Consider the following 16194-nt stretch of genomic DNA (forward strand, 5'->3'; position numbering starts at 1 on the left):
TTATCAACTCGACTAACTCAAAATTTATTAACTCAATTCGACTCAACCGAATACTTATCATTAATGCCAAATGTCCATGTCCTTAATTCTTTGCACCTCTGTCAAGGAATAAGATTTCACTAATTTTGTTCGCAATTTTCGAGTTCCATGGTCACTCTCCATGTTTAAGATTTTTGCTCTTTTTTTTAAATATATTGCTTGTTTTGGGTCAATTATTTTTATATTTAAATCAATCATCATGTTAGAATATTATTTTTTTAAATCGATTGTTTATATCTCTAAATTGATCGTCATGCTAAAATACTATTTCTTTTGAACCGATTGCTATAATGAAATATTGTTGGAATGCTGCTTTTTATATATTTAAATCAATTATTATGTAGCAGGTTTAATTTTAGCTTGGCCCCGTAAAATTAACATTCTGAGTTGATAAATTTGATTTCAATAACATCAGGGTAAGATATAAAATCTATATTTATACTTTATATTAAGTGACTAATTGAGTTAATTTCATCTATATCTTAACTCAATTAAAAAATTATCAAATACCCAATTTAATTGAGAAATTATAAAATATTAAATTATTTAGAAAATAACAAATATATTACAATGATTATTTTATTTTTTATATGTTCAAATGAAAATAAATTTTTAATATCTTTTAACTTTATAACTTCAATCAAGCTTTTATATAAATATATGGTAATTAGATATTTTATTATTTATTTACGCCATAATCTTATTTTATATTAAAAATTCTCAACTTTCGAGAGAAGCTTTTCTAAAATTTCGTTTAAAATTTGCCGACCGACTCTCCAGCTCTCCTCCCACATCCTCGCCGCCGACCAAGCCTCTCCTCCTCTTCCTCCGCCTCCAGGCCCTGACCCAAGGCTTCTCTTGCCTTGAAGTTTCCGAAAGTCCAGGAAATTAAATAAGGTAATTTTAAAAGCCCTAAGCTTGAAGGTTGATTTCTACTTGAGACATTAGATTTTCAGTTATCTGATCTCTGCTATATTTTATTTTTGTGTGTTTCCATTCAACTGTTTGTTTCTCGGTCTCATCTCATAATCTCTCTCTGTTAGCTTTGTTGAGAAGGCGAATTTTTTTAAAGCTATCGAGTTAAGAGGAAATTCGATCTTTTTCCCTCATTGATTTTCTGGTTTAATTGTAGTTTATGATTGATTTAATTTTTGTTCAATTGTAATGCCTGCTTAATCGTCATTGTTTTTTTTCGTCAATTGTGATTTCTGCTTAATTAAATTTTCCAGACCCTAGCTAGGGTTTTCGATTTGTTCGCGAATGGGAAAAAATGATTTCTTAACCCCCAAAGCAATCGCCAATAGAATCAAAGCTAAAGGTCTCCAGAAGCTGAGATGGTACTGTCAAATGTGCCAAAAGCAATGCCGAGACGAAAACGGATTCAAATGCCATTGCATGAGCGAATCTCACCAACGTCAAATGCAGATCTTTGGGCAAAACCCTGACCGGGTCGTATCTGGGTACTCTGAAGAGTTTGAACGGAACTTCCTTGACCTTATGAAACGGAGCCACCGGTTCAGTCGGGTCGCTGCCACTGTTGTCTACAATGAGTTTATTAATGACCGACATCATGTTCATATGAATTCGACCCAATGGGCTACATTAACTGAGTTCGTTAAGTATTTGGGAAGGACCGGGAAATGTAAGGTTGATGAGACACCCAAAGGTTGGTTTATTACTTATATTGATAGAGATTCAGAGACACTTTTTAAGGAGAAAATGAAGAATAAAAGGATTAAATTGGATATGGTAGAGGAAGAGAAACACGAAAGGGAAATTCAGAAGCAAATTGAGAAAGCTGAGCAGTTAAAAAACCCTTCGGAAGCTGAGGAGGACGAGAAAAAAGCTGTAATCAAAGAGGTGAATTTAGAGAATGGAATGAAAATAGGGTTTTCTTTAGGCGGAGGAAGTGTTGTGAAAGGTGAGAAAGGGGAGAGTTCGAGTACTGCTCGGTTGGTTTTCGAAGATGAAGAGAACGAGAAGATGAAGGCAAAGGGGAGGATTGAGAGGAAAGAAAATAGTGGGAGAAAAAATGCTTTGGAAGAGTTGATGAGGGAAGAAGAGAAAGCAAAGGAGAGGAGTAATAGGAAAGACTATTGGCTTTGTGAGGGGATCATTGTGAAGGTGATGAGTAAGGCATTGGCACAAAAGGGGTACTATAAGCAGAAAGGAGTTGTGAGGAAAGTTATCGATAGATATGTAGGTGAGATTGAAATGCTTGAGAGTAAGCACGTGTTACGAGTTGACCAAGAAGAGCTCGAAACTGTTATTCCACAAATTGGGGGTATGGTAAGGATAGTAAACGGAGCGTATCGTGGATCAAGTGCAAGATTGTTAGGTGTGGATACAGAGAAGTTTTGTGCAAAGGTGCAGATAGAAAAGGGTGTATATGACGGCAGAGTGCTTAAGGCTATCGAGTATGAGGATATTTGCAAAGTTGCTTAATGAGTTATGCCTGGAATTCTGGCTTATAGTGATGGAATTTAATGTTCATGCTCTTTGTCAGCTGTTCGTTGGAAAAAACTCCATAGTTTTGCAATGCATGGTTCTTGTTTGGTAATGTATCCTTTGCTTGATAAATGCTAATGGTCCTTGTTGAAACTTTATATCAGTTACCTGGAAAACTTTCAGCATTCTACCTCTACATTTGTTACACCTTGTGATGCCTTATTGTTTTGTAGCTTGTGAATTTGATAATATTTGCCTCCAAGTTAATGTCAATTCTGTGGAATGATTGTTGTGTGATAAGGTGGTAGTCGACCTTATGAAATGTGATCTAGGTTCCCATTGATAACAAAGCCCATTTCCAACTGAAATAGCTAGACTTCTGCCTATAGCAAAACTTGTTTCTGCTAGAAATTTTGTTTCATGCAGTTTTATTAGTGTTACAATGCTTAGTGGCCTTAAGCATCTGGTACATATACTGTTATAATTAGGATTTAAAAGCTGATGCTAGTGTCTATCAAAGCTTGTTAATTAGGTTGAAATTAGTATGTCAAGGCATTCCCAGTTCTGTTTATATTCATGCGCCCTTGATTGGATTTTGCATGGACTTGTTCACCGCCTAGATCAGATTGTGATCCGATCTGTTTTATATCCTCTTATTCAAGCTCGGGTCCGAGTTCAATGATTCGTTTTAGTACTAATAGTCTCCAAAACTTGTATATGCAAGGTGGCTTTTTCACTAAAATGCTTTGAACATCCACTGTGGATATTAGTCAGGTGGCTAAACAAAGGCTTTCTTGATCAGCTGTTTTTGATGTTTTATCCCTACAAAGTTGTGGGCAGGCCTAAAGTTTATATTAGTCAAGTTTTAAAAAGTATAAAATGGGTTAATATTAAGGGTGTGCATCCAATCAGTTCGGTTCGTTTTTTTATTTATTTTTAGCTTCTTTTTTTTTTTAGTTGGAAACTTTTTTCCAGTTCAGGTACTTGTAATTTTATTTCCTTCAATTTTTTTACATAATTGTCTTCTTTCTTTCATTTAATATATGGTATTGCTTTTAGGTTTATTTTTATTTCAAATTTATTGTAAAAATATAAAAATTAAATCAAACAATTTTAATGAACTCAAAAAATATTTCCATGTCTTCAACTATTCTAAATAGGTATATATCAATTTGGGTTTTTCTATATATTAAATAATAAAAATGAAAATCATAAAAAAATTGAAATTGTCAATTTTTAGATTTTTAATATTAATGAGTTTAAGAGTTTTAAGAGTATTAAGTTTTAATGAGTAATTAGATTTAAGATTCAAATTTGAGTTTGAGTATGTAAATAGGTTATGAGTTTCTGGCTTTATAGGTTATGGTTTATTCGGTTTAAAATGTCGAAATTGAAAAGTAATCAAATAAACTAATTAAATTGAATATAAAAATTGACTAAATCAAAAAAACTGAATAAATCAAAAAAATTAAGTAGTTTTAATTCAGCTCATTTCAATTTAATTTTTTTACACATTTTTAATTAATATCATATTTAAGTTTGATCTAATTCGAATTTAACATTTAGTCGATAAACACTCCTGGTTTAAATTATTTCGGGATCCTAATGACATGATGGGGCAGCCGCCTCTACTTGGGGAAAGGGTGGAGGGTTGAACCCCCACCCCTTACCAGTCCACACTTGGGTTGTCAAAAACAAAAACAGAAGGGTGAGTGGTGAATCGGCCATAGACCTTGAATGAATTGATGGGTGAATAACTTTTTAATTAGTTGGGATCTCTTTATTTTAGTAGTGGATCAACCTCCACCTACTCTCATAAATAAATGGATTTAAATTTAAATCCCATCTAATAAATATTATTAATCAAATCTTACCTCAAGAATGCATAACATCATATTCTTGTATGCCGTAGTTCTTGGGTTGGAATTTCACGGGCAACTCACTCCTTTCACCTCAATTTAACTCCCAAATTAATATTATTGTTGAAAAATTCATGACTGTTTTTTTGGAAGAAGTTTGTGAAAGGTGATTGTTGGAAATTGATGAATTCCAAAAACTCGAATATTGGTATGTCTCGTTGAATTACCAAAAAAAATGAAGAGCTCGGGTTTAAACTTGTACTTTAAATGAGGCATAAGTGTCAGTTTAATACTACTTAGGCTAGCTCATCGACAAATGCCTTCTATTATATAGTATGGGTCCGATCCTGACTACTTGCTATGCAAATGGTTTACATATTAAGACATTCGATGAGGCACTCAAATTTTGTCTTCAAACACTCAAGTTTTCAAGAAAATTAAAAGACAAAACTCTCGAAACTAAACCTGTTGAGGAGCCTATCAACCTTGAGTGAACTAAACTTTGCAATCCTCTCAAAGTAAAAAAAAAAATCCCTTAATAAATGTAATTGTTTTTTTAAAATATTAATATCTTTATACTACATTTAAATGATTAATTATTAATTTAATTAAATCAATTCAAATTATAAAAATCACATTTAGAACTCTGCCTATGAAATAAGCTTTTTTTTTGTTGGATATAATCATAGGTCTCTTTTTCGTGTTATAGACTATTTTTAGTATATTCATAAGTGTTTTTATCCATTCTACGATTTAAACTTAACCCTATTCAAATTAGGTAATATTCAAGTAAAATTCTTTTAAATTGACTTTAAAATTTGAACTTAATTTAAATGTTTGAAGAAAAAGAACCAATTTATGGTTCATCCATCCACTTATTGACAATGATATCTAAATCGAACTGATTGGATTGATAATCAATAAAGCAGAAAAAAGGCATTAGACAAATTCAACTAGCTGGATCAAAATTTTTTTATAAATTTTTTAATAAATTATTTAATTAGTTAAATGGATTAAATTAGTTAATAATCTAATCAATTCCAACACCATTATAATTCTAAAAACCTAAAACAAAATTGAAAATAAAACACACATCATCACCGTTAAAACCATGAACCACTACCAAAATGGTCCCCTTGAATCAATCAAGTCGGCCATTAAAGTTAGCGGTGTGGATCATCGGCCTAGATAAGTTAGCTCTCCTACCCCAACCATACGCCTTTAATATTATATATATAATCATATATACAATACACTCTATCCTATTTCCATCACATGCCCCATTCCATAAACTGTCACCACCTTCGCATACTTTCCTTTCAAAGTTCTAATCTTCGAGATCTCCGAAGATCCAAAGATCCAACTCTCCCAAACCTTAAAAAGCTTCAAAGGGTTTCTCCCTTTAGCCATAACAAAAACTGGGTCTCATTTGTTTTGATCTAAAAAAGGATGAAGGTCACTCTAGTTTCTCGGAGTGGGAGAGAGTTCATCAAAGGTGGCCTTGAGCTTAATGACTCGGTACTGTACTTTTTTTCCATCTTTCTTACGATTTATTTGTTTTTTTTAATAGTTTGCTTTGAAAGAAAAAATGAAAAGAAAGGAAAATTTATTGTTTTTTTCTTTTCTAAAAAATTGTTTTGCAGGCTACTGTGGCTGATCTGCAGGAAGCAATTCACAAGAGAAGTAAGTGATTTTCTTTTAGTAGTAAAAAAATTAGCTTAATTACTTGCTATGTTTGTTAATTAAGTTTTTCTTAATAAACTAGGAGGAAATATTCAAATAGTCTCTTCTCTTTAACTCTGTATTGGTAGGGAATAATTGCTTGTTTCTGGGAACTTCCTGTACTTTTTGCTTGTGTTTTTGTTTTGGGTTTTCTCTATGCTTCAAATATTTGCAAATAGAGTCAATGATATGCTCTTTTTACCCCTTTTTGTTCGATGATTGTGCTAGAGATTCATTGCTCCTTGTGTGTTTTATTTTCATATTGTATTGCATGGATCATGAATTTATGATGTTCTTATTTTGTGACTCTTGAGTGATGTAAGTAACTAAAAACATTGAATAAGGCGAATTTCGAACTAGAAATTTTATATTGGGGCCTAGGTATAATTTAAAAAAATTGGGGAAGCTAAAAGATTTGGTGTTAAAATGGACTAATTTGAAGTATTATATTTTAAGAGGGGATAGAAATACAATTAGACCATTTAACCTAGGGGGACCAAGGCCCCTGCCTTCCCCTCTAGTGATGTTACCTTTGGGATACTTGACTGATATCACCGAGGTAAACATTTTTTTGGTTCCTTAAAATGTATTCTTCTAGAGGGTCACTACATAAAGTATTGAGTAAAGAGGTTCTATGGGAATTTTTAGATTTGTCATCGGAGCTTTTGATTGCTGATGTTTTGACTTAATTCCTCAAGAGATGTGTGTTTTTTATTGCATCGGTGTAGGTTTCAATAGACGATAGTTATTTAGAGTCTTCCTAACTGAGTTCTCGTGTGTTGTACTAACAGCTAAAAAGTTCTATCCTTCAAGACAAAGACTAACACTTCCCGTGCCATCGGGATCAAGGGAGAGGCCTGTCATCCTTAACTACAAGAAGAGTCTCAAAGACTACTGCGATGGAAATGAGAACACCTTAACCATAGTGTTCAAGGACTTGGGTCCACAAGTGTCGTATCGAACACTTTTCTTCTTCGAATACTTGGGTCCTTTGATCCTCTACCCCGTCTTCTACTACTTCCCTGTATACAAGTACTTTGGATACGAAGAAAAGCGTGTCATCCACCCCGTTCAAACATATGCTTTATATTACTGGTGTTTCCACTACTTCAAACGAATCATGGAAACATTCTTCATCCACCGTTTCAGCCATGCAACGTCCCCACTATCAAACGTTTTCAGAAACTGTGCTTATTACTGGACCTTCGGTTCATACATTGCTTACTACGTCAACCACCCACTTTACACACCTGTTAGTGATCTTCAGATGAAGATCGGGTTCGGGTTTGGTATAGTTTGTCAACTTGCAAACTTCTATTGTCATATTATACTGAAGAATCTACGCAGTCCTGATGGTAGTGGAGGGTATCAAATTCCTCGTGGGTTTCTGTTCAACATTGTGACTTGCGCGAACTACACAACAGAGATTTACCAATGGTTGGGTTTCAATATCGCTACACAGACCGTTGCTGGCTATGTATTCCTTGTGGTTGCTACCTCTATCATGACGAATTGGGCCCTTGCAAAGCATCGTCGACTGAAGAAGGTATTTTTCTTTTACCTTTCAAACTACTAAATCAAATAGTTTTCGTGCATACCATCTAAGTTGCCTTCATTTTAAGCTGAAAGCTGATTGGATTGAACATATATTGGCTTTTATTTAGTTTGCCTAGCACATGCTGGGTTCGGATTTCTTTAAGTAGTTTCATTATGCTAATCAAATGCATATGCAAAGCTTTCTGTGTATAAACTTCTGTAAGTTCATATACGATACATCCGTGCTCACTTGCATACACCTCTTGTATAGAGCTCAGATCGAACATAGGCAAAGCAATTCATATCATAGCAAATTAACTGTTTGGCAATCTGCATATCATCTTGGATAAGTTCTTTAAGGCCTATGCTCGGGGCCTATACTTTAGTTTTCATTGCGGTGCATTATTCCGTCCATGGTCTATTTTTAAGTTTACCGGACCTTTTACTTCTTGTCGTTCACAGCTATTCGACGGTAAAGATGGAAGGCCGAAGTACCCCCGAAGATGGGTTATTCTTCCTCCATTCCTGTAGAACGGATCGATGAGCATCGTACTTTTCGAGATATGAACTTTACAACGTTGAAACATGGTCTCCGAGTTCATTGAAAGATCAATTCTTGTTAGAGTATGGAATTTTAGTTGGTGGTGAACCAATATAATTTACTTGACATGCGCATTAGGATGCTTTTTTGCTTATGTAAACTCATTGCTGGTTTAAACTATTGGTGTTGGTTATTGTTTCAATTAATGGTTTTTTTATGTTCTTATTTTGAATCTTGCCGTTGGGGTTTGGTTGAATTCGATTCAGTCATTTTCGAGTCGAGCAAACTAAGTCATTACCAATATCCTAGTGCTCCGTTCAATTAAATCCTGCTACTCGTTTTGAAAAATCTAAATTCCATTTTTTTGTTCTTTTTAAATTACTTGAAACTTACATTCATGTTCCAATTTTAATCGTAAAAGTGTTAATTAAAATATTAAATTTTAATAACATTAGTGTGAAAATTTGTGTGACGGTTTAAAAAAGAAAATTTTAAAAATATTAAAATTCAAAAAATAACAAGTAATATATATAAATTATTATGGAGTTTTCATATTTAAAATTTTAATGTTTTATTCCGTAGTTTTTATAAAAAATAATTTGATTATTTTTAAAAAGAAATTATTTTATTAACTCTTTCCACTATATCATTCATGGTTCTTTTCAATTATTTACTAACATTTTAGCAGTTTTTTTCATATCATTGATATACAATTTTGGTAATTTTTTTTTAATTTTGAACCCCAAACCTTAAACTTAAACCAAAACCCTGAACCTCGAACTTGAACCTTGAACCTCAAAAATTGCACCCTAAATCCTAAACTCGAACTTTGAGACAAACACGGACCTCGAAATCTTGAACTCTAAACTCTAAACTCAAGATCTATGATTTATAATTTAAAGTTCGAGGTTCAAGGTTTAGGCTTTAGGGATTGAGTTTGGGCTTCAGGATAAAAAAAATTAACAAAACCATGTATCAAGAAAAAATTGTTGAAATATCGTTAAATAATGTGGCGGGAAAGGTCTATAAAATAATTTTTTTTCTTTTTAAAAGATTGAGAGTTAAATTTAAGTAAAAAATAAAATAAAATAAATAAAAAATATAAACTAGGAATATGTTTTTACATCATAATAAATTTGAAAATCATAAGTTGTAAGTTTCAAAATTCATATGTAATAATGGAATTACAACAACAACCTATCTCTCAACTACTCCAAATTGTGGGACTTATTATGCTAACATTTTTGATGACTGATTATTACATTTTATTTTACAAGTCATCTATTAAGCATCATATATACAACAACAAATTTAACTTCACTTGATATAAAAAAATATAAAATATTATCTATTTATAAAAATATTTAAATATATTATCAAATCTAAATCTCAACCGTTGAAAAACAAAATCTAAATTTATGAACACTACTTTAGTTGGTAACCTACTTTTGATCTTTATTAATTTGAGGATTGAATTCAACATCATCTTTTAGGGTAATTTACAATAAAGGTCACCTAATTATGTTTTTTTTGCCACTCAATTACGAAAAGTTACAAAATAGTCACCCAACTATTAGTAAATTTCTTTTTTGGTATCCCAACTATGAAAAATACAAAACAGTCACCCATCTATTCAATTTTCTTTTTTAGTCACCCAATTATCTTGGATTTTTGGATGCTTTTATTTTTATGTTGAATAGTTGGGTAATAAAAGAAATTTACTAATAATTAAATGACCATTTTGTAACTTTTTATAGTTGAGTGACCGAAAAAGAAAAAAAAAACTATAGTTGGATGTCCTCTATTGTAGTTTACCCTTTTTTTTAATTAAAAAAATAGCAATTAAAAAAGCATCTTTAAATTGCAAAAATGGGTTGGTGACAGTTATAGGTGGTTGGAAGGAAAGAAATACTGTTAACCAATTAAGTTATTAAGGGTATAATTATGATTTTAACTTCTACTATGCTGAAATTTGGAAATTAATCCTTCTACTTTAGTTTAACTTAACTTAATTTAATTTTTTAATCTTTTTAATGTTATTAATTGTTTGCTGTTATAATTAAAGTGACTATGTGAAATATGTTTAGCATTTGAATAATATGTAAATTTATTATTAGTTGAACATGATCGATTAAATTTTTACTGAAAATAAATATATGCAATTTTTGTAAAATTAAAAAAAAAATTCAAATATGCTTCAAAATTTGGATGTGTTTATTATCATATAAAATTCGAGTATTACTTTCTAAATCTAAATTAAATAAATTATCCTCCAAGTCAAATTAGAAAGGGATTAAATTCGAATTTCAGTACAGTAGAGTGGCTAAAACCAAAGTTAGACCATTTATAGAAACAAGGTATCATTATGAATCACTAAATTTTAGCGATATTTTCTTTTTATCTGAAACAAAAATGGCTGGAAAAGCGTGAGAATGATTCAATGAGAGCCTAAAGAATCGTTCTCTCCATAAAAATTTGAAAGGCCAGTATTGATTCCCATTCCCTTTAAATATTTGATTTTTGGCGTTTCTTTCACATCATTCCCTTGTCTTTCGAAATATTTCCTCGCTCTCTCTTTTATCCTCACTTTCTCAGCCATCAAAGACACCCTTTTCTTCTCTTAAGGTTCTTTCTCAATCTCCTTTTCTGGGTGGTTTTTTCATCTTGGCATTGGTTTTTCTGTGGTTTTGATTTGTTTTATGAATTGGGTTTTTCTTTGATTTGATCAAAATGCAGAAAATGAATCCCATTTTTTGGCATTGGGTTCGTTTCATTTTCGTGTTTTAATGGTATTTTCTAAAGGATGCTTGAATCTTGATTTTATGAATCTTTTTCTTTTTAAGTTAGAAAATTCGATATTTAATGGAAAATGTAAGCATTTTTTGGCATTGAGTTCGTTTCATTTTCGTGTTTTAATAATGTTTTCTAAATGATACTTGAATCTTGATTTTATAGTTTTTCTTTCTTGAAAAAAGGGGTAGAAAATTGGATATTTAATGGAGAACTTAAGCATTTTTTTTTATAATGGATTTGTTATGAACTGCAGGTTGTAAAAGATGGCAGATGGTGAGGATATTCAGCCACTTGTTTGCGACAATGGAACTGGAATGGTGAAGGTAAAAAAAATCATTGAAACCCTGAAAAATAATGTTTTTCTAATCAAAATTCATGTTAATTCTTAATGTTAATGTTCTTATATGTTTATGTTTTAGGCCGGATTTGCCGGTGACGATGCTCCGAGAGCCGTGTTCCCTAGCATTGTTGGCCGGCCTCGTCACACCGGTGTGATGGTTGGTATGGGCCAAAAAGATGCATATGTTGGTGATGAGGCTCAATCTAAAAGAGGTATTTTGACATTGAAATACCCAATTGAGCACGGTATTGTGAACAATTGGGATGATATGGAAAAGATTTGGCATCATACATTTTACAACGAGCTTCGTGTTGCCCCAGAAGAGCACCCGGTTTTACTTACCGAAGCTCCCCTTAACCCGAAAGCTAACCGTGAGAAGATGACTCAAATCATGTTCGAGACCTTTAATTCACCTGCTATGTATGTTGCCATCCAGGCTGTGCTCTCTCTGTATGCTAGTGGTCGTACAACCGGTAAGCATCGTATGATACATTGATGGTATGTAGCGTTTAGAGTTTATTTGAATCGTGCTTGCGTAAAAGTTCCTGAATATCGTAAGATGCCCCTGTTTGATTGTCTTGATATTGGTATAATGGCATCAGTTTTAATTGTTAGTGGGAATGAGCTTAATTCGGTTGATATTGGTATGTAGTGTTTCAAGTTTATTTGAATTGTGCTTATGTGAAACTAATATGTAAAGTTCCCAATACCATAAGATGCCTCTGTTTTTGTTTGTCTTGATATTGGTATAATGGCATCTGTTTGGTTCTGCTCGGAGGATTGTTACGACTATTGTGCTGAATTCGGTTGAATGTATTGGCATTTTTTATGTAGGTATTGTGTTGGATTCGGGAGATGGTGTTAGCCACACAGTCCCTATTTACGAGGGTTATGCCCTCCCGCATGCTATTCTTCGTCTCGATTTGGCTGGTCGTGATCTTACCGTTAACTTGATGAAGATTCTGACCGAACGTGGGTATTCATTCACCACCACAGCTGAGCGGGAAATTGTAAGGGACGTGAAGGAAAAGCTGTCATACATTGCTCTCGACTACGAACAAGAGCTAGAGACCTCCAAAACAGACTCATCGGTAGAGAAAACCTACGAATTACCCGACGGTCAGATTATTACCATCGGTGCTGAACGTTTTAGATGCCCTGAAGTGCTTTTCCAACCATCTTTGATCGGTATGGAAGCTGCAGGCATTCATGAGACAACATACAACTCCATAATGAAGTGCGACGTGGATATTAGGAAAGACTTGTACGGTAACATCGTCCTCAGTGGTGGTACAACCATGTTTCCCGGTATCTCCGATAGGATGACCAAGGAGATCTCCTCATTAGCACCCAGCAGCATGAAGATCAAGGTTGTTGCACCACCTGAGAGGAAGTACAGTGTCTGGATCGGTGGCTCGATCTTGGCTTCCCTAAGCACCTTCCAACAAGTAAGCTAACCGTACTTGCATACATAATCATCTAGTTACTTGCTCGATAATCTTGAAAATAACCTGATTTGCTTGCTGTTTTGTTTGCAGATGTGGATTGCCAAGGCAGAGTACGACGAATCCGGTCCGTCAATCGTTCACCGCAAATGTTTCTAAACAGTTCAATGGGAGAAAATAATCAAAAAGAGAAAGCAATGACTGCTATTAGTGCAGCTCTGCTTTGTTCTACCGTTCTTATTTCATCTATTTGTTTTGTCGTCTTGAACATTGAGAGAAAGCGAGGGGTTTCATTGTCTTCTAATTCTTTTATTTGTTATAAATGAATTTGATGTTCACAAGCATTTCATTGTTTGTTTCTGGTTTATGCACTTTAATCTTGAATAAATCGATAATCAAAATTTCACTTAATCAATTTGAACAATACTAAAATAAGTCCAAACCATTGGGACCTCTTAGAGGTTCTAACCAAGGAGCACGCAGATCCCAAAAGCTCATAGTTTCCCCTTCAATAATACTACTTTCCTAGTCGGGGAACACATTAGATATTTACCTAACCCAGTAGGCCCTTGAGCGGATCCCACATTAGTCCCAAGACGTTGGTCTCTAACTAGAAAAGTAAATGCTTGAGCTTGAGAAGCTTCTGGTCCAGTGAGCTCGTAAAACCCACTAGGATAAGTAGTATTATTGAACCAGATAAAGCAACAAGTAATGAAACCAAAAACGGATAAAGCACCTAAACTATAAGACAAGTAACCTCTCCCGACCATACAAGTGCACGGCGAGCCCATGCACAAGGTTTGGTTAAGATATACCAGATTCCACCAAATATACAAATGGAACCTAACCATACATGTCCTCTAATTATATCTTCCAAATCGTCCACACTAACAATTCACCCTTCGCCTTCAAAGGGCGATTTTAGTAAATAACCAAATATAACACTTGGGTAATGTTAGACTAGTCTAGAAAATGTTTGATTGATATATGGTCGACAGGAAAGAAAAAAGAAATATTAAAATTGATCCAATGATAGATACTATCGAAGAGTAGCTATTATGAATCAATTAATTGAAATTGAGTTTTTTTTTTTTAAATTCATCGAAAATAGTTATCTATTTTGTTGCCATCATTTATATGGCTATTAATGTTTGGTGATTAGAAAAGATTTAATGGTTACATATTTGTATTTATTAACTAAAATTGTATTTATTTGTACTCTACATTTGATGGTTACATATTTACTTATACTACACTCTTAAAGAGAAATTATTTTTCAAGATTACATAACTACAATGTTTTAGTTTTTCTTTTTCAAACTTGTATTATAAATTACTTCAAGAAAAAAGGTGTAGCATAAATGAATCATTGTTATAAATTATGGTAAAACCACAATTTGGCATAAAAAATTATTTATAAAAAAGTGTATAGATTTTCATTGAAATGATTAAATGTTATTATTGGGTATACCCATCAAATCATCGTACATTTATTTATTGCTTTTAATAAAAGAATTATTAACTTATTTAAAAATTGATGCGAAATCAAATCAATTTTTAAATATCTATAAGAAATATTTATTGTATTTTATTTAGGTTTAACTTATAAATTAGTATATAAATTATACTTTTTTTTCTATCGTGATATTAAATTTAAACTATTTTTTTTATTTCTAAAGCTACCCTTTTAACTTCTATTTTGATGAATTAAATATCTTTCATAAGGAATTGTGGAAAGCAGAAAAATCCCAATGAAAAAAACATATTATTCCCTCCCTTCTATCGAATCGATCATAACTACTACCTACATTCCGAAACATCGTGCACCACAAATAGGAACTAATAAAGAGGCTTGTGATCCCATAGAAAGACATCACGATTCCTTGTGGAAAAAAAACTATTTGCTAAGACGAAAATAAAGATATCAAATTCTTACCAAGATAACTAGAAATTCCAACTAATAAAAATTCTAATGAACCAAAAAAAAAAAAAAGGATAAAGGCCTAGAGAAATTGCTTGTTTTTCAAGATCCCACTATAAATTCTATCTATATAGATTCTGATCGTCAACTCCTACATACTAGATCCAGTTACATATTATTCAAATTGAGAGAATAACCAAAAAAATTGTTAAATATATTTTAAAAATGGCTCAATCCACAAATTGGTATCTAAATTATGTTCTTTTTTTTTTGGTACCTAAATTATTTTTGTTCTAAGTATTCTGTTAGTTCAATTATTAGTTAAACCGTTACATTTATTTTAAAATAAAGATAACCAATAAAAAATTGACATGTGGTAAAAAAGATAAACAAAATTATTTTCTCTTATATCTATATATATTTTCTTTTTCTTTTTTTTTTCTTCAGAACTAGATCGATGATTGAACCTATCAGACCACCAATTTCCGATTTGATCAATTCGTCTAGTTTGATCAAATGAATTTAAAAAAAATTCATTGAAATAAAAATATTTAAAAAAAAAAGAAAATTAGTTCAAATAGGTTTTTTAGCTTTGTTCAATCAGTCTATATTGGTTCACGGGTCAATTGGGTCAACCTCTTATTTCTCAACTAGTACCCCCAATGATTCTCAGTCCAATTCTAAAAACATTGGTTTTTAATCAATGAAATAATTTTTTTGATTCCATTAGGTAGAACAAGCAGGTGTTGAAGTTTAAAAATAGAATTAATCATTAGCGTCTTGACCTCGAGAAGGCAAAATTCAAGCATTTTTTGTATTGCCAAACATTATAAGAAAAGAAAGAACAAAAAAGAAGAAGAGGGAGATAATTAATGTAAAAGAAAAAGAGTTAAAACATATAATCTAAGTTTATATGATGTGGTAGGTTATTATTGGTTGAATATTTTAAAAAGATATAACATTTTGATATAAATCGAGTAACAGAAGAATAGCTTAAGTATCACTTGTAATAATACAAAAATATAAATACCAACTTGAGAAGAAAAAAAAGTTTAACAATTTGACTAATAGACGTACCAATTTGAAGAAAAAGACTAATTTAGGTACCACTTGACTAAAAAAAATTGAAGTACTAAAGTATAATTTAAATATTAATATGTGGATTAAACCTTTTATTTATTTAATATTAAAATTACTTCATACAAATATGTAATGAATGAAATCAATCCAAAAATGGAACTGTCGCCAGTTTAGCTTTCCGATATGGTTTTTAAAACATTAGATTAAAATAGATTTACCATTAACTTCAATCCAAACTCAATCCTCCCCGATTTAATTATAAAAAAACCAACAACTAAACTTTAAAATATTCAAACTATAAAGGAACAAAATAATCGATTCAAGAAAATAATTCAAAATTACTTGAACTCGAGTCAACCTGATCCAAAAATTAGATTAACAAATCTAGATAATTCAAACCTAGGACGATTCGAACTCAAAACATACCAAAATGCATAATAAATTGAACCTAAAATAATCTAAAAATTTCAA

The 16194-nt window shown here is 32.0% G+C and overlaps 3 protein-coding genes across 3 annotated transcripts; all 3 read left to right on the forward strand.

Annotated features, from left to right (window-relative positions):
- Positions 1-720: 720 nt before the first annotated feature.
- LOC107934411 (KIN17-like protein) lies at positions 721-2683 on the forward strand. Its single transcript, XM_016866840.2, has 2 exons — positions 721-936; positions 1269-2683. The coding sequence occupies exon 2, from the start codon at positions 1300-1302 to the stop codon at positions 2482-2484; it is 1185 nt and encodes a 394-aa protein (XP_016722329.2). The 5' UTR covers positions 721-936; positions 1269-1299; the 3' UTR covers positions 2485-2683.
- A 2950-nt stretch (positions 2684-5633) lies between these two features.
- Positions 5634-8370, forward strand: LOC107934412 (very-long-chain enoyl-CoA reductase). The gene is made up of 4 exons (NM_001327377.1): positions 5634-5864; positions 5990-6029; positions 6860-7614; positions 8067-8370. The coding sequence occupies exons 1-4, from the start codon at positions 5796-5798 to the stop codon at positions 8133-8135; spliced, it is 933 nt and encodes a 310-aa protein (NP_001314306.1). The 5' UTR covers positions 5634-5795; the 3' UTR covers positions 8136-8370.
- Positions 8371-10535: 2165 nt separating this feature from the next.
- Positions 10536-13067, forward strand: LOC107934416 (actin-like). The gene is made up of 5 exons (XM_016866846.2): positions 10536-10770; positions 11192-11261; positions 11358-11751; positions 12113-12726; positions 12817-13067. The coding sequence occupies exons 2-5, from the start codon at positions 11202-11204 to the stop codon at positions 12880-12882; spliced, it is 1134 nt and encodes a 377-aa protein (XP_016722335.2). The 5' UTR covers positions 10536-10770; positions 11192-11201; the 3' UTR covers positions 12883-13067.
- The last annotated feature ends 3127 nt before the right edge of the window (positions 13068-16194 follow it).

The sequence above is a fragment of the Gossypium hirsutum genome, chromosome D10, assembly GCF_007990345.1.
Source record: "Gossypium hirsutum isolate 1008001.06 chromosome D10, Gossypium_hirsutum_v2.1, whole genome shotgun sequence".
NCBI classification, from domain to species: domain Eukaryota; kingdom Viridiplantae; phylum Streptophyta; class Magnoliopsida; order Malvales; family Malvaceae; genus Gossypium; species Gossypium hirsutum.